The following is a 25182-nucleotide window of genomic DNA, read 5'->3' as shown; positions in this document are numbered from 1 at the left end:
GCCAAGACACCATTTTGCCTTTTTTGTTTTGTTTTTAAGAAACAAAGTCTTACACATTACCTTTTCCCCCAAAGTTTATTCATTTATGTATTTCCTCAGTCAATTCCTGTCTGCAGCAGCATGGCCTGCATGTTGAGACCTTGCCTCAAAAACAAAAACTCTCTGTAAATAGCACCATACAGATGTACTTGTGTGTTTTGCCTCTTTAATTTATTCATTTGTAGTATGACTGTGCCACAAGTTTATTCGTTTTTCCCATAATGGATATTAACAAATTAAAACTCCAATATTCAAAGGCAAGTTCTTTTTTTTTTTTTTTTTTTTGGTTTTCCGAGACGGGGTTTTCTCTGTGGCTTTGGAGGCTGTCCTGGAACTAGCTCTTGTAGACCAGGCTGGCCTCGAACTCACAGAGATCCGCCTGCCTCTGCCTCCCAAGTGCTGGGATTAAAGGCGTGCACCACCAATGCCCGGCTGAAAGGCAAGTTCTTTTTTTTGTTTGTTTGTTTAGGTTTTTGTTGTGGTGTGGTGGTGGTTTTTTTTTTTTTTTAACGAGACAGGGTTTCTCTCTGTATTGTTATTGTTGCGGTTTTTTGTTTTGTTTTTTGTTTTTGTTTTTCTTTTTTTTTTTTTTTTTTTTTTTTGGTTTTTCGAGACAGGGTTTCTCTGTGGCTTTGGAGGCCATACTGGAACTCACTTTGTAGACCAGGCTGGCCTCGAACTCACAGAGATCCGTCTGCCTCTGCCTCCCAAATGCTGGGATTAAAGGCGTGTGCCACCAACGCCCGGCTTTGTTTTTGTTTTTCAAGACAGGGTTTCTCTGTGTAGCTTTGGAGCATGTTCTGGAACTTGCAGCCCAGGGTGGCCTCGAACTCACAAAGATCCACCTTCCTCTGCCTCCCGAGTGCTGGGATTAAAGATGTGAGCCACCACCACTCACAGATAGCAAGCCTTAACTTTCATAGTCCAACATATTCATTTCTCTTCACACTGCTCAAACTCACATCTACCTCCTACCACCTGGAGGCCAAGGACTGCATAGTCGGAGACTAGTTTGACAGTTGAGACTTAAGCAATGAGTGCCCCGCAGACTAGGTGTCACTCGCTTTATGAAAGTTTAAATGCAGAAAAGGCCCAATCTCCACTTGAACGGAACGAGAGTCTATTGCATTCTTAAAATGTATCGCTCCCTGGGATCTGGAGTTTGAGGAATAAGCAATTAACAAGGTATAATCTCTTTATCCAAGTCTCTAATGTGGCTGGAGAGCTCCTAAGCAGCAGAGCAGTCCTAGCACCCGCGTCTGGCAGCTCAGAACTGCAGCTTCAGGAGGTATGGTAAGCTCCTGTAGTTTCTGCAGGCACCTGCCCACACGGCATACATTAACAGACACACGCGCACATGCATGCTCGCACACAAAGTACACCTGTAAAAAAAGTTAACGCCTCCCCTCCTGTTAACAAATGTCCCTTTCCGGACGCCGTCCTCACTCAGTGTTCTAAGCGCCTGCAGAACCGGACTTCCGGGAGGTCTAGGAAGTCGCTTTGCTCTGGGTTGGAGGCGGGGTTCTCCCGGTTCGCTGTGGATTGTGCGGATGTATTTGGGGATCCTGCTGACAGGCACAGTGGAGTTGGGCGGGGCCGGGTGACTGCAGGTCTAACCAGGAGAGCCCCTTGACGTCTGGCCGGGTGGTCATCATTCATCCCTATAGAGCTGCAGAGGAGCGAGGGCCCCTCGGGGGTCCTGGGTCTCCGAGCCCAGGCTTGCAGGGTACCAGCCTGCGCTAAGCCCTGGGCCATTGCCGGCCTTTTCAGAACAGAGAACATCATTCTGCTCTCAGACGGTGGCCCAGGTGACCGCTCCCATGGCTTTTCCCCATCGGCTGGACGCTCCTGAGCTTCCTGATTTCTCTATGCTCAAGAGGCTGGCTCGAGACCAGCTCATCTATCTGCTGGAGCAGGTAGGTCAGTGCCTGCCACGCCTGGCGCCTTTACTGCGTCAACAATGTGGCCCTCGATGTGATTTTTTCCTTGCTGAGTCCCTTGGTATTTTCCTTGGAACTACCTTGGCAAGTCCAAAATGGGGTATTCTACAGGAAAAATCAAAGAGTAGTCAGAGTTGCTTGTGACCTGGCCAGAGAATAAATGGAAATTGCCAGTGTCCGTGCAAGAGAAAGACCTACTTGGGCCAAGCATCTCTGAAGATGGAAATATAGTTGAAATACCTTTGCCACCAGTTACATTCCAGTAGGTGCCCTATGACACCTAGGGTACCGGGTGGTAAGTGACTGCTAGACTTCCTGAGGAGTTCAGAATAGATAACAACATCAACTGAGGAGGCGTTTCCTGGGCTCTGAAGTTTGAAGAATAAACACACTGTTTTTTGGAGTAGGAAGAGCATGTTCGTGTCAGGCTATGGGAGTGCTGAATAGAAAGCAGGGAAGGACTAAGCCTGCGTGCAGGAGAGATATATCAACGGTTGCACTGTAGGGGCTTGGACTACAGTGCGGTGGTTTGACAATTGCCTATGCACAGTCCTAGGTTTTACCTGCTGCACCGATCTGAAGAAAGTTACACAGCCAGGCATGGTTGTGCAGACCTTAAATCCCAGTACATTCATTCATTCCCAGGCAGAGGCAGGCAGATCTCTTGAGTTCAAGGCTGACACAGTCTACAGAGTGAGTTCCAGGACAGACAGGGCTACACGGAGAAAACTGCCTTGAAAAATAAAATTACTCCCAGCAGGCTGAAGACCCACACACATTTGCAGCATGAAGCAATACTGGCTGTTTGCAATAGTGATTTGTAAAGTGGAGTAAATGGAGAACATCAGGCCAGTTAGGAAAGCACTGATTAAACCGAAGTAATAAAAGCCCACAAGAAAAAGAATGGTGGCAAGTAGAAGGGAGACAAGTGGTGGGGTTTGGTTGCTTTTGTTTCGTTGGGTCTTACCGAGTATTCCAGGCTGACCTCTGGCAGTTCCTCTGACTCAGCCTATCAAGTGCTGCCATTACAGGAATTTGCCAGCACACCTGACTTGTGATACCTTTGTAAGTTACTGTGAAAGAAAATAAATTTAAAGACATTGATTAGTTGTAAATGTTGAGGGAGAAACAAAGTTTAATCTCCAGGCAATAGTGTGTGTGTGTGTGTGTGTGTGTGATGTATGCATGCATGTTTGCATATGTGTATAAGTACATACAGGTGTCCATGGTGGGGGCAAGGTTGACACTCTTCACCTTATTCATCGAGGCAAACTTTCTCAGCTGAACCTAGAACTTGCTAGTCTAGCTAGGCAGCTTGCTGTAGAGATCCACTCTCTGCTGGAATTACACATGGGCCACCACTCCCACCTGGCATTCACATGGTTTCTTCACACTTACAGAGCAAGTCCTTTGTCTACTGAGTCATAGCCTCAGCCTGACTTTCGTCTTTTTTAATGAGCACTGTTATTCAGGCCTGATATACCAAAGTCATCCTTGACTGTTGTTTCCCTTACATTCAACTGGGCTGTGGAGTCCTGTGGATACTTCCTCATGCATGGCTTTAAAAATAACCCTTGCACAATATAGAAAATGTGGGAGGCAAAGGAAAGTATCAAAACAAAATACTTGTAACCAGGCAATGGTGGCACACGTATTTAATCTCAGCACTCAAGGAGGTAGAGGCAGATGGATTTATGTGAGTTTGAGGCCAGCCTGGTCTACAGAGTGAGTTCTAGGACAGCCAGGATTGTTACACAGAGAAACCCTGTTTCAAAAAACAAAAAACAAAAAACAAACAAAAAACAAAGCCTCCTATCATGTCAGAACATGGAGTTTTAACCCTGCTGATATCCGTCAATAACCTTGTTGGGTTATTTTGTTGTTATTTTTTTTTTCCCTGAAACTGGGTTCCTTTGTGTAGCCCTGGTGGTTCTGGAACTTGTTCTGTAGACGAGGTTGACCTTGAACTCATAGAGATGCACCTGCCTCTGCCTCCTGAGTGCTGGGATTAAAGGCGTGTGCCACCGCCTGTGCTGCCACTGCTGCTACTACCACTGCCACCACAGCCACCCTGCCTGAAGATTATTTCTCGTGGGGCAATGAGATGACTCAGTAGGTAAAGGCACTTATATGTGCAACCCTGTTGACCTGAGTTAGATCCCTGGAAACCACATAAAGGCAAAAGGAGAAAACTCCAGTGTTGTCCTTTGACGTGCATAGTACATATAATATGGCACACACGTTCACACTGTCCCCAGCCTGAAGCACATTCTCATTGCTACATGCTTGGTTTCTTGTTCTGTTCCGCTAACTTCCTAACTCCAGTTTCTAGTGTCTTCAATTTATTTTATCCATAGTTGCACCTTGCTTCTAAAATTTCTGGCTGATTTGTGTTTTAGTGTGCAAAGGTTTTCCGTTTCCCCTGTTCCTCTAAGGGTCAAGCACAAATTCCCTACCTACTGGCACTGGAGCCCTGATCCCAGTCCTAATCAACTGGTCGAACCGTTTCCCACCATTTCTTCTGCGTCAGTATTATTAATCCTTGGTACTTCAGACTTCTTGAATGTTCCATGTTGTAGGGCCTGCTGGTCCTGTGCATTGTGGGTAGCTTAGCAGCATTCTTAACCTTTTTACACTAGATGCCCTCCACCTACGTCCAGATAACCCAACATGTGTCCAGGCATTGTCAGGCGTCCCCAGCCGAGAGCTGCTGCAATCATGCACCATATGCAGCAACCCAGAATTGCTTACTCAGCCTTCCTCTTTGCACCGGCCCTTGTCTCCCTGGTCCCTAGCTGGTTATTCTATGAACGTTACTATCAACTCCCACCCATATGTCAAAGCCTAGTTGAAAGGAACCTTCCAGTGAGTTTCTTCCTATAACTAGTTGTGACCTTCTGTACAAATGAGAGAGCAGTATCCAGAGTGTTGGTACTGGAATCCCACGGTGGGTATCATCAGTAGGTGTGGGGTGTGCATAGGGTGAGCACTGTCTGGCTTTTCTTTTTCTTAGGGATGGTGATTGAAAGTGGGCCTCATGCAGGCAGCTCATACACTGAATCATTGAGTCACACATCCAGTAACTGAAAGAAAAATGCCACCGGAAAAGATATTTAGCAGTTAGTTAAAGGTTTTACAGCATGCAAGGTAGGATTTTGTTGAGTTTGTCTTTGTAGGAAATGAGACACTGTTAGGAGGTAGAGGAGAAGAGGTAGTGGGGAAGACAGACAGTGATCAGAGTCACAATTTAGTGACAAGGAGCCAAGCTGAGTGTCAGTGGTGAGTACAGACAGTAAATGAGATGCCTAGCTAGATGTCTCATGTGCTTTCAACTCCAGACCAGGTTTTTGTTAAGTGAGGGCCTGGACAAAGTCCCAGTTGAGGGAGCTCGTATGACCTATGAGTGATGAACTATACTTCTCTCCCTCAGCTTCCTGGAAAGAAGGACTTGTTCATTGAGGCAGATCTCATGAGCCCTTTGGATCGAATTGCTAACGTCTCCATCCTAAAGGTATGAGGCCTTTTCTCAGGGGAGTCCCTGCCCTCTTTTCCCCTTTAAGCATTTTTTCGGTTGATGATCATAACCAATTCCTGAAGGGTGATGCCAGTGACAGGGTAAAGGGAAGTCAGCTCACCCGGGCAGGCCAGCCGGGGGCTGATGGTGAGGTTTGTGTTACGGTTTTGCATTTGGTTTTTCCGTTGTCAGTAAGGAAGAATGGGATAGTTAGTGGGATGATTATCGGTAAAGGATTAAACCTTCAAGTATCTTCGTGTTGTGCTTGGGTTTCCCAACTCTTCTGCCCATTGTCTTGTTGGATTCTCTTGTAGCAACATGAAGTAGACAAGCTGTACAAGGTGGAGAACAAGCCGGCCCTCAGCTCCAATGAACAGTGAGTGTCTGGGAGTCTTGTGGCCTCCATGCTGGAGGAGGTCCCTAGGGGTATATTTGCCCTGCTTTGTCCTTGCCTGAGGTCTACCACAGTGCCTGTGATGTGGCCCAGTTCCCTGAATACTGACAATATCATGTGCAGATTATTAGTCTTCCTTACTGAAGTTTCTCCCGATCTGTCCTCTCCCCTCTCTCCTCCATGTTACTATCTATAACTAGAATGATTTCTTGTCCAAAAATTGTTATTCTACTGTCAAACACTTGCAGGGGCAGCTGGAAGATGGCTTAGCTTCAGGAGGGGGCAAATCACTTGCTGGGAAAGCCCAGTGATCTGAGTCCAGTCTCTGGGGCCCATGGAAGGGTAGGAGGAGATGATCTACTTCACAGAGGTGTCCTCTGACTTCTGCGTGTGTGCCTGCATCACACATGCACAGCAACAATACCCAGATAGTCTCCAGGTCAGTGAGATGGCTTAGTAGGTACAGATATTTGCCACCATGCCTGCCACACAACCAGAGTTCCACCCACATAGTGGAAGAAAAGAACCTTCTCCCACAGGTTGTCCTCTGACCTTGACACCATAAGCTGTAGTGCATGTGTACACACACAAGTAAGTAAGTAAGTAAATGTTAAAAGGAAAACACTTCCAAGACTTCACATTATTTACTGGATGTAGTCCAGCTGAGCATCCTAGGATTCAAGGCCTTGATGCTATCCATATATCTTGTTATTCATACGTCCTTTCAAGCCTCTGTTGACATGGGCTTCCACACATATTTTGGAATGTGCCACTCGAGTCACTCTGCCTAAAATTCTCTTCTGTCCTTTACTCCTAAAAAGAACACCATGTCTCACCTGGTGGCAGCAGTGGTACATGCCTTTAATCAGGAGGCAGAGGCAGGCAGATCTATGAGTTTGAGGACAGCCTGGGCTACAGAGTGAGTTCCAGGACAGCCTCCAAAGCTACACAAAGAAATCCTGTCTCTAAAAACAAAAAACAAAACAAAAAGAACACCAGGTCTTCAGTCCAGCCCTACTCTCTCTGCCATGAAGCTCTTCCAGGCCAGGTTAATTTTCTTTTAGATTTCCAGGTCATTTTGTGTTGTCCTGTCCATATGTCATGCAGTCATAGTCTGTTGTGCTGAAGATCAAACCAGGATTTTGAGCAAGTGCTCTACTGTTGTGCTGTATCTCCAGCCCTTTGATTGGTTTAAATGTTTCCTGAACTTGAGTAGTGTATACTTTTCCTTAAAGGAAAATCTCTAGATACGTGGAAGGTACATGACAGATTCCAGTGCATATTTAGTACTTGACTGAAAAAAAAAAAGTATATATGCAGCCCATTGGATCACCAATTGTTTAAGAGCAGGAACTCCTGGATCTACCATAGAGAGTCAATGAGGCACTTATATCTGTCTCCACAGTGTACCGTACGACACATACATGTTACATGTCACCTTACACATGAGAAATGGCTTCTGTGGATAGCACATGGTAGCTCAGAGATCTGTAGGCCTAGTCAAAGAAGGGCAAATGATTAAAAGCTTGTTTTTCATGTTAGTTTTTTCTTAGCTTCTGTCATCATCTTCATGATTTTTCCTAACTTTCCTGTTTCTTTGTCGTCCATAGACTGTGCTTCTTGGTCAGACCCCGCATCAAGAATATGCGCTACATTGCCAGTAAGTAAGCTCATGGTGCTATGTGGGGCAGGGAAAGGTGGTGAAGCCAGGAGGGCCTTGGCCATAGGACCCTTTGATAAGAAAAGTCATTCTGGGGATAGTGGTGCATACTTATAATCCCCGCACTTTGGATACCAAGGCAGAAAGAATCCAAGTTGAGGCTAGTCTGTGCTACAAAACAAGATCTTGGTGGGGAAAGGTGGGGAGGGTGGATCAGGAAGGGGAGAGAAGGTGTTTCCTTTTTTCTTGTCTAACAGATAGCCCATGGCTTGCTGGGCTGCATTCCTTCTCTCTATATAGATCTTGTCAATGCTGATAAACTGGCGGGCCGATTTAGAAAATATAAAGTCATCCTAACTCCTCAGAAGGTGAGTTTGGATCCTAAAAGGAAGGGGATATGAGAGTGAGCCAGGAGGTGGGCTTGTTGGGGAGACTATTCTGGGAAGATATGAACAAACATCTACTCACCCCAGATGGGGAACTCCTGACAGAAGTATGGACACATCAAAGTCCAACTTGGTGAGCCAATGAATTTTATTTCGGTTATTTACAGGAATGTGGGAGGGGTTACTTACAGGAACAGAAATGGCTCCAAAACAGCTGCATCTTTACCAAAGCCCACCCCGGCATGGGTAACAGTCACAAAATCTAGAAACCTGGAGTGTACTGCAGTCTGTAGGGAGCTCAAAAGGTTGGAGAGTTGCCTCTGGGAGGCAGAGGCAAGCGGATCTCTGAGTTTGAGACCAGCCTGGTCTACAAGAGCTAGTTCCAGGACAGCCTCCAAAGCCACAGAGAAACCCTGTCTCAAAACAAAAACAAAAACTAACAACAACAACAAAAAAGGTTGGAGAGTGTCCTTTTCAAGTGGCTCCGTTGGTCTCTGTTTCTTCCATGAAGGTGGGCTTGGCTGATAATGACATGGTAGTCTTTATTGCTAATATACCCTCAGGAAGGGAGGAGCCTAGTGAATTTGGTCAATTTCAGGGACTTCCTGAAGCTCTTTTGTCGTTTGCTTGATGTTTTAAAGAGTTTCCCTGAAGGACTGAGTTTCAATGTCAGCGAAAACTATTATGCAACAGGGAAACTATTATGCAACAGGACTGGATAAATGGCCAGTGGCATGCTGTCTTTTCCTTACATGTCTGTGATTACTAAATAAAGGGTTTGTCATCAAGCTCCCCCCAAAGAAAGCACTGTGGAATTGTGAATTTTAAGTAGTGACTTCTGACCAGGTGGTGGTGGTGCACACTTTTAATCCCAGCACTTGGGAGGCAGAGACAGGCAGATCTTTTGAGTTTGAGGCCAGCCTGGTCTACAGAGTGAGTTTCAGGGCAACCAAGGCTACACAGAGAAATCCTGCCTTGAAAAACAACAACAGCAACAAACAAAAAAGAAATGACATCTTCCTTTATAATTCTCTCTCTCTGGGGGTTGGGGCAGGGATGGGATAGGGTACTGGGGAGTCTAATCAAGGTCTTGGGTGTGTTAGGGGTCACTCCACTACTGCACTGTGTCCCCAGTCCTAAACAGTTTGAATAACTTTCTGTGTTTGGAAAAGCTGCTGCCCTTGTTGTGTGTCCCTGCCAACGCACATCCCTGTATAGCAGCACAGGTGCTGTGTTTCTTGCTCCTCTCTGCGTGAGCGTTCCTTCTCTGTGTTTCTCCCTGTTTCTGTTCTCTGTACCTCTTTTGTTTTTTTTCCTAGACTCTTGTCCTTTAACCTCTTCATGGAATACACACACACACACACACTTTTTTAGGCAACTGTGTAATTCTGGTTAGTCTTGAACTTGCTATGTAGCTGATGACTTTGGGATCTTGATCCTTCTGCCTCCTCCAAGTTTGGAGTGCTGGGATTACAGGCATGCACTACTATCCCAATTCCTCTTTATATTTTTTTCTTAGATAAAGCTTGACATTTTGGGGGATGGGATCTTACTGTGTAGCCTAGGCTTGCCTTGAATTTATGATTCCTGCCCAAGATGCTGAGATTATTACAGGTTTGTCTCATCCTGTCCACCTCAACCCATTTAAATACAGTATATACGTCATTGACTCCATGGCTGAATCTCAACATCTCTGTGTGTCCAGAGTCCTCATGGGTGTGTCCCTATACAACCCCCCACTGTGATTTCTGGAACACCTACATGCCTTTCCTCCTAATTGTTCCAGTACAGCTTTTCCCTCAAAGACTGATAAATGCCTACTCCTTTATACTGTTTTCCCAGTTTCTAAGGGAGATGAAAAGGCATAGTACATAGGTAAAACTGATGAAAGAGAAATGAAATTTGGGGCTGGATGGTTCTAGTGGTCCATTTTTTGAAAGCATTTATTCATTTATTATATATACAGCATTCTGTCTGCATGTATGCCTGCATGACAGAAGAGGGCACCAGATCCCATTATAGATGGTTGATAGCCACCATGTGGTTGCTGGGAATGAACTCAGGACCTCTGAGCCATCTCTCCAGCCCTCTAGTTGTCCATTCTAAATTGATGAGTTTGGGTATCCTATCTTGTGGATTCTGTGATTAATATCCCCACCATTGTCTCCTGTTATTTCTGTTACTATCATGAACTACCCGAGACTGTAATGTATAAAGGCTTACTTTAGTCCGTGTTCTGTAGGTTCAGGATCTAAGGGGCATGTCTGGTGATGGCTGTCTTGGCAGTAGAATCTGGCAGTGATGCAGACCATCATGTGGTGAAAGACAGAGAGCACATGGGTGTGCTCTGGTCTCTGCCTCCTGTTTAAAGCCACCAGTATTCAATCATGGGGCCTCCACGCTGATGACCTGACTTAATCTTAGTGAATTCTAAACACTTTCCTCTGGACACCATAATTAGATTAGCTTTGCACCCTCTTAATATCTCACAGCAGAGATTAATTCAACAATGGGCTCTCAGAGAATGTATTCATACCTCATCCAAACCCTGATGCTGGCTGTAGAGGAACTCCAGAGAAATGGAAAGAATAGGGCCAAGGGTCTAACTTGCTGGTAGAGTGGTTTCCTAGCTTGTGTGAGGAGGCCCCAGGTGTTTTTAAAAATTATTTATTTAGTGTGTGTGTGTGTGTGTGTGTGTGTGTGTGTGTGTGTATCTCACACTCTGTACATGTGGATGGCAAGTGCCATGGTACTTGAATAGAGGTCAGAGGCCAACTTTTGGGAGTCAGTTCTCTCCTTTCAACATGGGCCTAGGAATAAAACTCAGGTTGTTAGTCTTGCTGGCCCTTTTTCCTTTTGAGACATAATGTCACTAATTAGCCTAGGATGGCTTAGAACTTACTATTCATCACAAACTGCACTGAACTCCCAATCTTCCTGCTTTAGCATCCTCAGTGCTGGGACTACAGATGTGTACCACCACTCTCCGCTAAGGCCTGCGTTTGAGTGGCAGTATGCGATTCAGATTTTTACCACTGTGACAGAGAAAGCCTGTTAGGAAAGTTTAAAGAGGGAAAGATTTATTTTGGCTCTAGATTTTTAGAGGTCCCAGTCCACGGTTAACTAGCTCTATAGGTTTTGGTTTGTTTGTTTGTTGTTGCTGTTGCTGTTTGGTTTTGTTTGTTTGTTTTTCAAGGCAGGTTTTCTCTGTGCACCTTGGCCGTTCTAGAACTTGCCCTGTAGCCCAGGCTGGCCTCAAACACGAGATTCACCTGCCCCTGCCCCTGCCCCTGCCCCTGCCCCTGCCCCTGCCCCTGCCTCTGCCCCTGCCTCTGCCTCTGAAATGCTGGGATTTAAGGCTTACCCTTTAATCACACCAGCTCTATTTCCATTGCTTTAAAGCTGTTTCCCTCACGGTAGCCAGGAAGCAGAGAGACAGGACGTGAACAGGGTCCCACAATCCACTCCAAGCACATAGCCCGCTTCACCCACTTCCTGTAACTAGGCCCCACCTTCTGCAGGTGCACCTGTCAGTCTCTTTAAATTCTGAGTTCATTGGTGGAGTAAGTTCTTGACTAGGTGAGAGCATGATCTAGCCATCTCCGGAGACACCCTCACCTCACAGATACGTCTAGCAGGGTGCTTTACCAGTCTTTGTCGCTAGTCAAGATTACCATCGCATCTAGTGTCAGGAAAGAACAAGGGGAGGACAGAAGAAAGTTGTTCCTAATCAAATTTCTAACGCGCTAATGGACTCTTCTCTTTCAGTTTTACGCATGTGAGATGGTGCTTGAGGAAGAGGGAATCTATGGAGGTGAGAGGGACTGAATGTGAGTGAAGGCAGAGGGCGCACACGAAGAAAGAAATAGCTCCCGGTTTCACTTCCGCTCCTTCTCTGGGTTACTCCTGTGCTCCCGGTCTCACTTCCGCTCCTCTGGGTTACTCCTGTGCTCCCGGTCTCACTTCCGCTCCTTCTCTGGGTTACTCCTGTTGGTCTATGAGAAGTTCCTAGGACTGGGACTGGGAATAGGACCCAAAGAGAACAGCATTGGAGGCTGGGGCTAGAGTGAAGAATGCCAGCCGCTGCTTCTAAGACGGCCACCAGAAACGGGTGGCCTAGATCCTCATCGCGCCTACTGCGTCTCCACAGTGTGACTCCTTCCTGTCCCCTCAGCCTCACCTTAACTCGTTTCCCTCTAACCACTGAGGCTTGGTGCTGGCTTTTCCTCCCCGTGAGAATGTGCTCTACCCTGAGGATTTCCCCACCTAACTGCGCTCAGTTTCTAAGCACTAATGTTTCTTCTTTAGGGAGGTGTTTACTTCTGTAGCTCCTGTGTTACTTGTGGGTCTGGGCAGGGGGTTCCCATGTTTTCTTGGCCTTTTAGCCAAAGGATTGAAAATAAGCGCTGACATATATCAGCAAAAGAAGCAAGATAACTTAATTTGGAGTTAAGTGTGGACGACGTTTCTGTCCCTCCCAGTCCTGCAGATGTTTAGTCCCACATAAACACACAGAGGCTTATATTAATTATAAATTGTTTAGCCAGTGGCTCAGGTCTTCTTAATGGCTAGCTCTCTCTTAATTATTAGCCCATTTCTTTTAATCTATGTATCTCCACGTGGTCTTGGCTTACTGGAGAATGTCTGGTGTCCTACCTTCCCGGTAGCTACATGGGCATCCCTTTGACTCTGCCTACTACCTTTCCCGCCTGGCTAAATCTTGCCTGTCCATTGGCTGAAACAGCTTTATTCATGGACCAAGAAGAGAAACATATTCACAGCATACAGAAAGACATCCCCCATCAAGTTAAGTGATAGTACAGATTGTAAAGAAATACACATCAAGATTGTCATTAGGATACATGAGTGAGGGTATTTCAGGACCCCAGGCTAGTGATCTCTCTTTCTCTTTTTGAGACAGGGTCTCTATATAGTCCTAGTTCTTCTAGAACTCACTATAAATACCTTGACCTCAAATTCACAGGGATTCTTCTGCCTCTGCCTCCCAATGCTGGGATTAAAGGTGTGCACCACCAACACCTGGCCTGCGATCTCTTTTTATGGGGTCTAAAGGAAGGAAGGGCTGGTAACAGAGTCATGGTTTGAGTGACTCTTCCTTTTCATTGGTACATTAAGTCACATACATTAAGTCTCTTCCCATAGTTTTAATCATATGCACTCCTAATTATGCATCAGCATAAGATGGTAAAGAGGAGAGTATCTGTAAGAGGCCACTTGAGGCCAGATCAGCCCTTCTATTCTTTGTACCTGGTATATTGGAAATACACTTGAGAAAAACTGTGTAAATTTGATTGTTACTGGGGAGGAGAAACCTATAATATTGTCCAGAGATGGGAGCAGGTACAGTCCAGTGCAGGTAGAAGTTTGAGGGGTTCTGAGATTGCGATGTTCTGAGGATAGATTGTTTGGAGAGGAGTGTGTGCGCATTGTTATAAGGGCCAGGGGAGCTGTACATAAGTAAAACTAAACAGAGTCTCAGACTCAACTCTCCTGTGCTTGACTACTTTACAAGCAGTCCTTGAGCTTGTAATGTTGCCCCACTTTCCTGCATGGCTGGTCTTAGAAGCCTATACTTCAGGTTTGGCTTTATTTTTATCTGAAGTACTGGGTATGGTATAAAGGGCCTCACATGTGCTAGGCAAGTGCTCTACCACTCAGCTATGTTGTGGCTCTTTTTTATTTATTTATTTGTTTATTTTTTTTGGAAACAAGTGTCTCTCTATGTACCCCTAACTGGCCTTGAACTCAGAGATCTGCCTGCCTCTGCCTCTTGCGTGTTGGGCTTAACAGTGTGCACCATCATGGCATGTCTCTATTACTCTCTTATGTTGAGTCAAAGTTTCACTGAGTTACTTATGCTGCCTTTGCACTCAGTCTAAAGCCTAGACAAGCTGGGAAGTTATCCTTTACTTTTAGTTGTGGTTAACCCAAGGAATATTTGTGCTCATAGTTTTTATGATGGGACTAGAACCCAGGAACTCATATATGCGAAGCATGCATTCTACACTGCAACCCCAGGGCTTGCTATTCTGCTTTTTTAGGAGTACAACTATGATAAATATTGTATCATAATCTGCTGCATTTGTCCACCACTAGATCGTAAGTTCCAGAAGATTGGGAGGGAGCCCATTTTGTTCACCACTGTCTCCCCAGTGCTTGATATAGTCCCACATGTAGGTGAAAATTTCAGTATTATTTGCTGGATCATAAGTGCAGATGAATGTTTTCTCAACACTTGCTCTTGACCCCCTAATTTAAACCACCACTTACCACACTGCATTGCGTACACTCTCCTTTCCTGACTGCATTAGACAAGGCAGACTGTTTCTTACGCTGAGTCTTCAGTACTAACAGTAATAATTGGCATATAGCAGGCACTCAAACATTTGTCATGGGACTATAGCGGACCTTCATTTAGCCTGGAACTGAGTACCTTCTGTCTGAAGGCTGATGCTGTCTGTCCCCGCAGATGTGAGCTGTGATGAATGGGCCTTTTCTCTGCTGCCTCTTGATGTGGACCTGCTGAGCATGGAGCTGCCAGAGTTTTTCAGGGATTACTTCCTGGTAATGCAGGGCCCTTGAATCTTGGTACTGAGAAATTTACTGGGCCCAGTGGACGAGGAATATTGACACCTTTTCCAACTCACGTATTTTATCATGAATGACGTGATTTCACAATTGAAGGCTGCAGGTTGTTTTGGATAGCACTTCTGTCAGGACTCTGTTAGCCATTGCTGTGGTCAAACACCTGAGAAAGCCTCTTACAGGAAGAAATTTGTATTATTTTCACTCCTGATGTCAGGGGTTTCAACCAATCATGTCTGAAGAGGGCACAGCAGACCAACTCATGATGGCCAGGGGGAGAGGGAGAGGGAGAGAGGGAGAGAGAGAGAGACAGAGACGACAGAGACACAGAGAGAGAGACAGAGACACAGAGAGAGAGAGACAGAGACAGACAGACAGAGACAGAGAGAGAGACAGACAGAGAGAGACAGACAGAGAGACAGACAGACAGAGAGGGAGAGAGAGCACGAACCTGCTCTATCAGGCTTTCTCAGTCTGTTCCCCTTATTCCGCCTAGGGCCTTACTCAGTCATGGATGGTTTGTTCCCCCTCAGGGCAGTCTTATCTCTGGAGACACCCTCACACACATAGCCAGGGCTAGCTTTACTACTCTCTCGGTGCTTTGCACTCCATCAGGTTGACTGTCAGGGTTGCCCAACACAAGGGGCCGTAAAATGAACTTCTCCAGCTTTCCCCAGATACTGCCATCCCACTCCAGGGCACCCAGGGCTAACCATTCTCCACTGCGTCAGACGGGTTGACATGGGTCTGCGTGCCTGTGGTCACTGCAGGAAGGTGATCAGCGTTGGATCAACACTGTGGCTCAGGCCTTGCATCTTCTCAGTACTCTCTATGGACCCTTTCTTAACTGCTATGGCATTGGCAGATGCGCCAAGGTAAGAGTACGAGCAGAGCTCTTGTCCTTAAAGCCCATTTTCTGTTTTCTTTACCCAACAAAGATCATCCCTAGGCATCTGTGGCATAAAGGATATTCATTCCCTAGCTTTTATGTCCCAGAATGGTTGCCTTAAGAGGAAAATCTGTGTGGTCAACAGAAGCAAGAGCTTCTAGGTCACATTCCTAAATCTATCCTTGGGCAGGGGAACATTTTCCCCAGTGGTATGGGAGAATAGGCTCATATTCCTCGCTGTTAACTTCCTTCTTGGGGACAAGACAGAGTATGCCGTGGAAGGGGTTGGCCTCTGTAAGTATGGGGCTTCTAGAGGACCTGGACACAAAACAGATTGTTTTGTGCTCTGGTAGATGTCATATGATCTGTGGAGGAAACTGGAGGAGGAGGAGGACAGTGAAACCAAAGGTCGAAGACCAGAGATTGGACACATCTTTCTCCTAGACAGAGGTAAACGTTGGCCAGCACTTTCCCTCTTTGGATCCCAGGAGGCAGGAACATGGAAAATGTGCAGGCAAAGTTGGAATCCTGAAAGCTAGGGACTCTCCATAGTGATCGTGAGTGTGGGCGCTTATGGGAAGTTCTTGAGCTGACATTGAGCCAACTGAATGGAAAACTGGATCTGGGGCCTTACTGTTGGGATCTTGGTTTCAGACATGGACTTTGTGACAGCACTTTGCTCTCAAGTGGTTTACGAGGGCTTGGTAGATGACACCTTCCGAATCAAGTGTGGTAAGTGCTATGATCCTCTGCATCTTGACAAAATGGAAATGACCCTTAGCAGAGGTCAGAAATGAGTTGAAGGCCCAGTAGAGCTCCTAATTGCTGTTCCTCTGCCCTCAAAGGGAGTGTCGACTTTGGCCCCGAAGTCACATCCTCTGACAAGAGCCTGAAGGTGCTACTCAATGCTGAGGACAAGGTGAGGATACTGGTAAACAGGGTATTTACCTACCATTACACAAGGCTTGGGGGGGGGGGAGCCCAGCCCTGGGCAGGAGGCTGAATTCCTGGGAGGTTTCCCCCTGTCAATTAAGATCAGACCCAAGATCAGACCCCCGGCCGGGCGTTGGTGGCACACGCCTTTAATCCCAGCACTTGGGAGGCAGAGGCAGGCGGACCTCTGTGAGTTCGAGGCCAGCCTGGTCTACAAGAGCTAGTTCAAGGACAGCCTCCAAAGCCACAGAGAAACCCTGTCTCAAAAAAACAAAAAAAAAAAAAGAAGAAGAAAAAAAAAAGATCAGACCCCCGGGTGTTGGTGGCCCATGCCTTTAATTCCAGCACTTGGGAGGCAGAGGCAGGTGGATCTCTGTGAGTTCAAAGCCATCCTGGTCTACAGAGTGAGTTCCAGGACAGCCTCCAAAGCAATACAGAGAAACCCTATCTCGAAAAACCAAAACCAAAACCAAAACAACAAAAAGAGTCCTTATTATGGGCTGGAGAGATGGCTCAGAGGTTAAAAGCACTGACTGCTCTTCCAGAGGTCCTGAGTTCAATTCCCAGCAACCATATGGTGGCTCACAACCATCTGTAATGAGATCTGGTGCCCTCTTTTGGCCTGCAGACATACATGGAAGCAGGGTGTTGTATTCATAGTAAATAAATAAATCTTTAAAAAAAAAAATCAGACCCAAGCTAGTCATGGTGGTTCCTACCTGTAATTCTATCTTTTGGAAGATGGAAACAGATGAAATGAGTTCATGGTCATCCTCAGCTACATATGACTGTCTCAAAATCTAAAAATAAACAAGTAATCCAAAAGAGCAGATCCAGAACATAATGGATGAACCTGATACCTGCCTTCTAATACCAGCTCGGCTCTGGTATTAACATTGACTAGTACAGCACTTCCTATACTATTATTATAGTCATGAGGCAGGCTGGGGCCTGTTATTGTTCTGGCATAGTAAGTGGTTCCTGTCTTGTTCTCTCACAGGTGTTCAACGAGATCCGAAACGAGCATTTCTCCAATGTCTTTGGCTTCTTGAGCCAGAAGGCACGCAACTTGCAGGCCCAGTATGATGTAAGGCTCCAAGCCCTGCTCCTCTGTAGGGCTTCTTCAGGGTTCCCTCTCTAGTCCTGTGATATACCTCCTGTGTCTGCTTATGGGTGGGTAGCAGCTAAGGGAAAACAGAGGCTTCTCAGGGGCTGCTCACCTGTGGGGACATCTCCACAGCGCCGGAGAGGCATGGACATAAAGCAGATGAAGAACTTCGTGTCCCAGGAGCTCAAGGGACTAAAACAGGAGCATCGCCTGCTGAGTCTCCGTAAGTGCTCGCCTGGGGTAAGGGAAGGTGACTGTGTGTCCTCCAGGGGAATGCTGCTGAAGGCCTTTACCTTCTTCCAGGAGGAGACTCTTGTTCTCTTGGCAGATAGTCTCAGTTGGTTTAAAATAGGAAAAAGTGCCTATTGGTTTTCCTTTATGAGGTTTTTGTTCTAGCGATCAAGGACGATCCTTCTAGAACCAGGGAAGTCAGTTTTTTTGTCCCTTCTGCAGATATTGGGGCCTGTGAATCAATCATGAAGAAGAAAACTAAGCAGGACTTCCAGGAGCTAATCAAGACTGAGCATGGTAAGTGCAGGAGCCTCACCCAGTTCTTCTGCTCCTACCCCTCAGAGCTGACAGTGCTGGCTGTGTAGAATGCTGGGGGTCCCTCAGCTCCACCCAAGGATGGAGAAAGAGAAAAGGTGACAGACGAATCTTAGCCAACCTGGTCCCCAGTAATGGGCTGTTTTCTGATCTCTCACAGCGCTACTGGAGGGCTTCAACATCCGAGAGAGCACCAACTACATTGAAGAACACATAGACCGGCAGGTGTGTGTGTGTGTGTGTGTGTGTGCTTGGAGGCTGTGGATGGGTTTAGGGTGGGGTTGCCTAAGCAGAAGGAAGAGAAGAACGTGCATCCTGAAGTGTCTGTCCTTCCTATGCAGGTGTCACCTATAGAAAGCCTTCGCCTCATGTGCCTTTTGTCCATCACTGAGAATGGTGAGCCCAAAAGATCAAAGCCTAGAGTGCTGGGTTCAGGAACAGAAGGGTTGATTTGGAAAGACAAATTTCAGCAAGCAGGATTTTTGTTTGCTTGTTTATTTTTATTTTATTTTTTGTCATTTATTTAATTAATTTTACTTTAAAAGGAAACTTCCCTTGTTGTGGATCGTCAGCAGGCCATGGGAACTTACTGTTCAGCCCTAAATGGGATCACCTCCATCCCTCTCCATGATGCCCGTCATGTTAGGTTTGCAGTGGCATTTCTCTCCTCAGTCCATTTGTCCTGTCTTCAGTCAGGTTTCCTGAGAAAGCTTACTCTAGCCAGGTAGTGGTGGCCCACAGCTTTAATCCTAGCACTCGGGAGGCAGAGACAGGCAGACCTCGGTGAGTTCTAGGCCAGCCTGGTCTACAGAGCGAGTTCCAGGACAGCCAGGGCTACATAGAGCAACCCTGCTTTGAAAAACAAAACAAAGCCTGGTCTACAGAGCGAGTTCCAGGACGGCCTCCAAAGCCACAGAGAAACCCTGTCTCGAAAAACCAAAAAAAAAAAAAAAACAAAAACAAAACAAAATAATAGTTTCTGCTACTTTTTCTACCCCTTTTTTGTTGCTACATACATTCCCTATTGCCATACACAGATTAGACTCTGCAGAGAACAACTATGAATTCTTACCAACCAACAAACAAAACTTACTCTAGAGCCTAGAAAAATGATTTTTAAAAAATCAGTACTTCCATAAAGTCCAATTCTGTACCCTCTCGTGGCAACACTCTGCTCTCTTCCCGGAGACACATTCTGCTTCTTGTAGGTGTGAAGCCCAGCTTCATACCTCTGTGGAGAAAAAACATTTGGAATTTTTCACTCCTTTTGTTTCTCAGTAGATGTAAATCATTTCCAATACCTGTTGCCAAGCTGGAATGTGCAGGAAGTCCTGCCTTTCTCCTGACACATCTTTCACATTCTCGATGGGATTGGTGATGCCTTCCTCAGATGCTGTGGCTCAGAGCTCTTCTTTAGACCAGGACACGGGGCTTCAACTTTTACTAAGCAAATCACATTAAGCCATCCATTTGGAATCAGCTATGACCTATGCAAGAGCATCACAATCCTTTCTCTTGGTTTTGGTGTTGTTTGATTGGTTTGACTGTCCCCTTCTGGGTCCTCTACTGGCCTTTGTTTTCTCATGTACTTACCTTTTCTGTACTCTTAGGTTTGATCCCAAAGGATTACAGATCCCTGAAAACACAGTATCTGCAGGTAAGGCCGGGAGGGTATGGTCTTCTTTTCCATTTAAAAATTACATTTGCCCTGTAGTGGTGGCTCACGCCTTTAATTCCAGTACTCAGGAGACAGAGGCAGAGGCAGGCGAATCTCTGTGAGTTCTAGGCCAGCCTTGTGTATAGAGGTAGTTCCAGGACAGCCAGGGCTACATAGAGCAACCCTGCTTTGAAAAACAAAAAAATAGTTTCTGCTACTTTTCCCACCTCTTTTTTGTTGCTACACACATACTCTATTGCCATACACAGAGTAGACTCTGCAGAGAACAACTGTGAATTCTTACCCTCCCCTGTGCGTCACTAACAGTGCTGGTTGTTTAGTGAGCACTCAGTGAATAACTGACTTGCAAATCTCATTTAGAGCTATGGCCCTGAGCACCTGCTAACCTTCTCCAACCTGCGTCGAGCTGGGCTTCTAACAGAGCAGGCTCCGGGGGACACCCTCACAGCAGTGGAGAACAAAATGAGCAAGCTAGTGACTGACAAGGCTGCAGGTGAGCCTCCATCTTCCCAGCCCTGGGAACGTTCCTTTTCTCACATCTGGAGGAGTCCTCTGAGAGAGAGAGGATCGGGAGGGATGATGTCACTGCAGCTGCCGTTTCTGCTAGTAAGAGCAGTTTCCATAGTCCATACTGTCTCGGTTAGAGTTTTTATTGCTGTGGAGTGACACCATGACCACAGCAACTCTTCTAAAGGAAAACATTTATTTGGGGTGGCTTGCTTACAGTTTCAGAGGTTCAGTCCATTATCATTATGGTGGGTAGCTGAGAGTACTAAATCTTACAGGCAACAGGAAGTCGACTGAGACACTTGGCAGTATCCTGAGCATAGGAGACCTCAAAGCCCACCTCCACAGTGACACACTTCCTTCATCAAGGCCACACCCACTCCAACAAGGCCACACCTCCTAATAGTGCCACTCCCTATGAGATTATGGGGGCAATTACATTCAAACTGCCACTTAGCATGTGTTGACCTTTGACTTATGAGTTCTCACTTAATCTTCTAAGAGGAAGGTGCTTTTTTTCCTTGTTTTTCTTCTAAAGAAACTGCAGCTTAGGGAAATTGACGTGTTCACAGTCCCTCACTACATTAGGCTGATTTTACTCTGATGTTGGTACCTCACCTGTATGCTGCATTGAGTGGGCAGCTGATACTCTGTAGGGGATGCAGTAGATGAGGAGAGGTATGCTGAATGTCTTGACGAGTTCCAGGGAACTGTAGGGAGTGATTTGAGCGGCAGGAAAGACGGGCAGGGCGTTGGCGCATCCTTCTTTCCTACCCTCAGTAGTGCTGGGAATCTATAGATGGAACCTAGCACAGATTTCTTCCCCAGGAAAGATCACTGACGCCTTCAGTTCTCTGGCCAAGAGGAGCAATTTTCGTGCCATCAGCAAAAAGCTGAATTTGGTATGGGGAACATTTATTGTTTGTTTCTTGATAGTGTCCTTTGAATCCATATTAACCTGTATGCCATTGTATTTCTTTCGTGTGTGTGTGTGTGTGTGTGTGTGTGTGTGTGTGCATGCATTCATGTGTATGAATGTGAATACATGTGTGCTATAGCAATAGTACACATGTAGAAATCAGAGGAAACCTCAGGTATCAGTCCTCATCTTCCACCTCATTTGAGATGACATCTGTGTTGTTTTTCTTTTTTTTTTTTTTTTTTTTTTTTTTTTGGTTTTTCGAGACAGGATTTCTCTGTGGCTTTGGAGGCTGTCCTGGAACTCACTCTGTAGACCAGGCTGGTCTCAAACTCTCAGAGATCCGCCTGCCTCTGCCTCCCGAGTGCTGGGATTAAAGGCGTGCGCCACCAACGCCCGGCTCTGTGTTGTTTTTCTAGTCTAGCCATCTCTCCAACCCCGTGACATTGCATTTTTATGACAGTCCTTTGGTAACTTTACAGCACAAGCTTAATTTAATAATAAGACAAAAAAGCATAAAGAATAATAAACATGTAATATAATTTAATATAATTTAATAAACATGTAATAGCACCTGTGAATGCTAGAGAACACTCAGAAGTATGGGTTTCCCAGCTCCCTGTCAAGGGGCTAGAGGAAAGAACTGGAAAAGAGCTCCTTCACAGAGAGCAGAGGAACCCCTAGAGAGAAGAGGCAGGAATTTGATACAATGGTTGTCTTGGCTATGGACCCCTGTTTTCAGGACCTTTGCTGGCTCTCACTAGTTAAAATGCGAACTTGGGGTGTGCTACTTTTATCAGACCATTAAAAGGTTAGAGTGTTGAGCTGTGACCTGCCTAATGACCTTTGCTCTCTAGATCCCACGTGTAGATGGGGAGTATGACCTGAAAGTCCCCCGAGACATGGCTTATGTATTCAGTGGGGCCTATGTGCCTCTGAGCTGCCGAATCATTGAGCAGGTGAGAAAGAATCCTTTCGCTTTATTCCTATCTCATTCTTTACGCTTCCTCTTGATCCTTCACCGCTCCCAACTTTCCCTTCTCAAAGAAGAAACATGAGTCTTGCTGCTATTCCTTTCCTTTGCTAAACTTTCTATCTGAAGACTTGAAACCAGGGTTTACACCTTGCTAGGTGCTGGAGCGACGGAGCTGGCAGGGCCTTGATGAGGTGATTCGGCTGCTAAACTGCAGTGAGTTCGCATTCACAGGTATGTGGCCTTGCTAGAGGTGCAGGGTATAGAAGGGGGTGGCTAGTGTGTGAGTGATGGCGGAAGTCTACTCTGCTCTTCACAGACATGACTAAGGAAGACAAGGCCTCCAGCGAGTCCCTGCGCCTCATCTTGGTGGTGTTCTTGGGGGGCTGCACATTCTCAGAGATATCAGCCCTGCGGTTTCTGGGCAGAGAGAGAGGTAAGAGAACAGAAAGTAAGAGCAGGGATGTGTGGGTCCTGGGGAACCCATGCCCTGCGCAGGAAGGCTTTCCTTCTGGCTGTGGTACCTCTTGCATAGCCTTGCTTTGGGCTGCTGCAGCAGGGTGGGGGGAACCCACACCCATAATGCCCAAGAGACTGCTACTGATGCTTTCATCTTCTGTTTTTCTCCCCACTTGCTGGAACCAGAGTGTTTCATTCCCTGTAAAACCTACATTCTGATCCTGGGGCACTGTGGAACTGGCGGGCTTGCTCTTTTGGGACCCAAGATGTGTCTTTAGTCAGGGCTTGCTCTTTTGGGACCCAAGATGTGTTTTTAGTCACTGCTTGTCTTGACTCTTAGGGTACAGATTCATCTTTCTGACAACAGCCATTACAAACAGTGCTCGCCTCATGGAAGCCATGAGTGAGGTGAAAGCCTGAAGGTTTCTTGGCCCGTGTCGAAGTCATTCTGATTGTGGACCTCAGTGGGATGCTGGTGTTTGACCTCCATCTGCTTGAAGAATCCCTCAGCTATACTTCTCAGAGATAGGGGCTTTGAAACTAATTTGAGTTTTGGAGGACATGTCTGAGGAGAGAATTCACGTTCTTTCTCCCAGGATATTCTTTTGTTTATAAAGTATATTGCCCATGCTTCTAAGATATGCAGGGAGAGATATCCTTTGCTAAATCTTGTTTGATTATTATTGTAAATAAAACCACTGTTCTCAAATGCAACATCTTTGTAGTTCTAAACACACACTCCCTTCTTTACACAGTTGGCTGTCCTAAGGGCTTCATAGGCTTCATGGCCTGGACTCTGGGCCTACCTCAGTTCTTCCTAGTAACAGTCAGCTGGCATGCCCTGCACCAGAGTTTCCTCAAGTGTAAAAGGAGGAGGGTACAATATCATATTAAAAGAATCAGTATTAGCTGGGCGTTGGTGGCGCACGCCTTTAATCCCAGCACTCGGGAGGCAGAGGCAGGCGGATCTCTGTGAGTTCGAGGCCAGCCTGGTCTACAAGAGCTAGTTCCAGGACAGCCTCCAAAGCCACAGAGAAACCCTGTGTCGAAAAAACCAAAAAAAAAAAAAAAAAAAAAAAAAAAGAATCAGTATGTTTCATATAAAAAAAAAGGAGGAGGGTTGTTTCAGTGGTCAACAAATACCTTTCCATTCTAAAATTATATGGTTCATTACACTATCTGAAAACAAATCTGTTATTGCTCTAACTTAAAGAGACACTCTTTTTTGTCTTGTTTTGTTTGTTACTTTTTTAAGACATGGTCACTGGCTAGCCTAGACCTATATAAACCAGGCTGGACTTGAACTTGCGGTGATCTTCCTGCCTCCCAAGTGTTCTGACGACAGGTTTGTATTACTGTGCCTAGTAAATAAAATGTTTTTCTGAAAGTAAGAAAAACATCTTTCTGAGCCAGGTGTGGTGGCGCACGCCTTTAATCCCAGCACTTGGGAAGCAGAGGCAGTCAGATCTCTGTAAGTTCAAGACCAGCCTGGTCTATAGAGTGAGTTCCAGGACAGCCTCCAAAACCACAGAGAAACCCTGTCTCGAAAAAACAAAACAAGCAAACAAAAACAACAACAACAAAACCCATCTTTCTGATGCCCAGGTGTGGTGGCTTTCTATAATCCCAGCACTTGAGAGGCTGAGGCATAAGGATCACTCACAAGTTCAAGATCAGCTTGAGCTACGTAGTGAGTTTCATACCATCCTGGGCTACAGAATGAGACGTTGTCTCAGAAAAACAAAACAAGGCCAGGCTTTGTAGCACTTAGTAGTACAAGCCTTTAATCCCAGCACTCAAAAAACAAACAAGCAAACCATAAATCAACAGTAAATATGGTTCTAGGCTGGGTGGTGGCATACTTCTGTAATACCCAGCAGTCAAGAGGCAAAAGCAGGCAGATCTGTGCGAGTTTGAATCCAACCTGGTCTACAAAGCAAGTTCCAGGACCATTACACAGAGAAACCCTATGTTGAAAACCCAAACAACAAACAACCCATGGGGAAAAAAAAAAACATTGGTTCCAGAGGTGAAACAAAGTTTTATTTGTTGGCTTAGAGCCTATCTTACTTGGCTGTCTTAGAATCTAGGCAGACCAGAGTGGCCTCTAACTCACAGACATCTGTGTGCCTTTGCATGAGTACTGACATCAAAGACATGTACCATCATACCTAGTCCTGCTGTGTTTACTTTTAATGAAAGAAGCAAACGACGGCCTAGGGAGGTGGCTCAGTAATTAATAGTGCCTAACGACCTGAATGGAGCTCCTACAGCAGTGATTCGCAACCTTCCTAGTGTTAAAACCTTTACACTTTCTCATGTCGTGGTGACCCCAGCCATAAAGTTATTTCATTGCTACTTCATAACTGTAATTTGGCTACTGTTAGGAATCATAATGTACATATCTTAAATGCAGGATATGTGAAAGGGTTGTAGACCCGCCAGTGGAAGGAGAGAACTGAATCCTCTAAGTTGCCCTCAAATCTCCATACACGACTGCTCCCATAGACACAAATTCAGTAAATGTAAAATTATAAAAAGGAAAAGGCCATGATGAGAATTTATACACGGTACAGCTGGCCAATATAGGAAAATAGATAATTTCAGTTATAATTTAGTGTAAACCAAACA

The 25182-nt window shown here is 45.8% G+C and overlaps 1 protein-coding gene across 2 annotated transcripts; it reads left to right on the top strand.

Moving 5' to 3' along the window:
* Positions 1-1526: 1526 nt before the first annotated feature.
* On the top strand, positions 1527-23265 carry Vps33b (VPS33B late endosome and lysosome associated). 2 transcript variants are annotated; one of them, XM_005077802.4, is made up of 23 exons: positions 1527-1955; positions 5410-5490; positions 5808-5869; positions 7498-7547; positions 7848-7915; positions 11702-11747; positions 14424-14518; positions 15310-15414; positions 15782-15878; positions 16083-16160; positions 16274-16347; positions 17362-17448; positions 17602-17692; positions 17923-17997; positions 18176-18240; positions 18357-18411; positions 19626-19672; positions 20054-20186; positions 21029-21102; positions 21977-22078; positions 22251-22326; positions 22412-22528; positions 22892-23265. In XM_005077802.4, exons 1-23 carry the CDS (start codon positions 1860-1862, stop codon positions 22969-22971), a joined length of 1854 nt encoding a protein of 617 aa, XP_005077859.1. In that variant the 5' UTR covers positions 1527-1859; the 3' UTR covers positions 22972-23265. The 2 variants fall into 2 exon arrangements, with proteins under 2 accessions (XP_005077859.1, XP_021087319.1); XM_021231660.2 differs by lacking the exons at positions 1527-1955; positions 5410-5490; positions 5808-5869; positions 7498-7547; positions 7848-7915 and adding an exon at positions 8028-8066.
* The last annotated feature ends 1917 nt before the right edge of the window (positions 23266-25182 follow it).

The sequence above is a fragment of the Mesocricetus auratus genome, unplaced genomic scaffold (genome assembly GCF_017639785.1).
Source record: "Mesocricetus auratus isolate SY011 unplaced genomic scaffold, BCM_Maur_2.0 Super-Scaffold_4256, whole genome shotgun sequence".
Classification (NCBI taxonomy): Eukaryota; Metazoa; Chordata; class Mammalia; order Rodentia; family Cricetidae; genus Mesocricetus; species Mesocricetus auratus.
The sequence above is the reverse complement of the archived record's forward strand: the minus strand, read 5'-3'. Positions and strand labels throughout refer to the sequence as shown.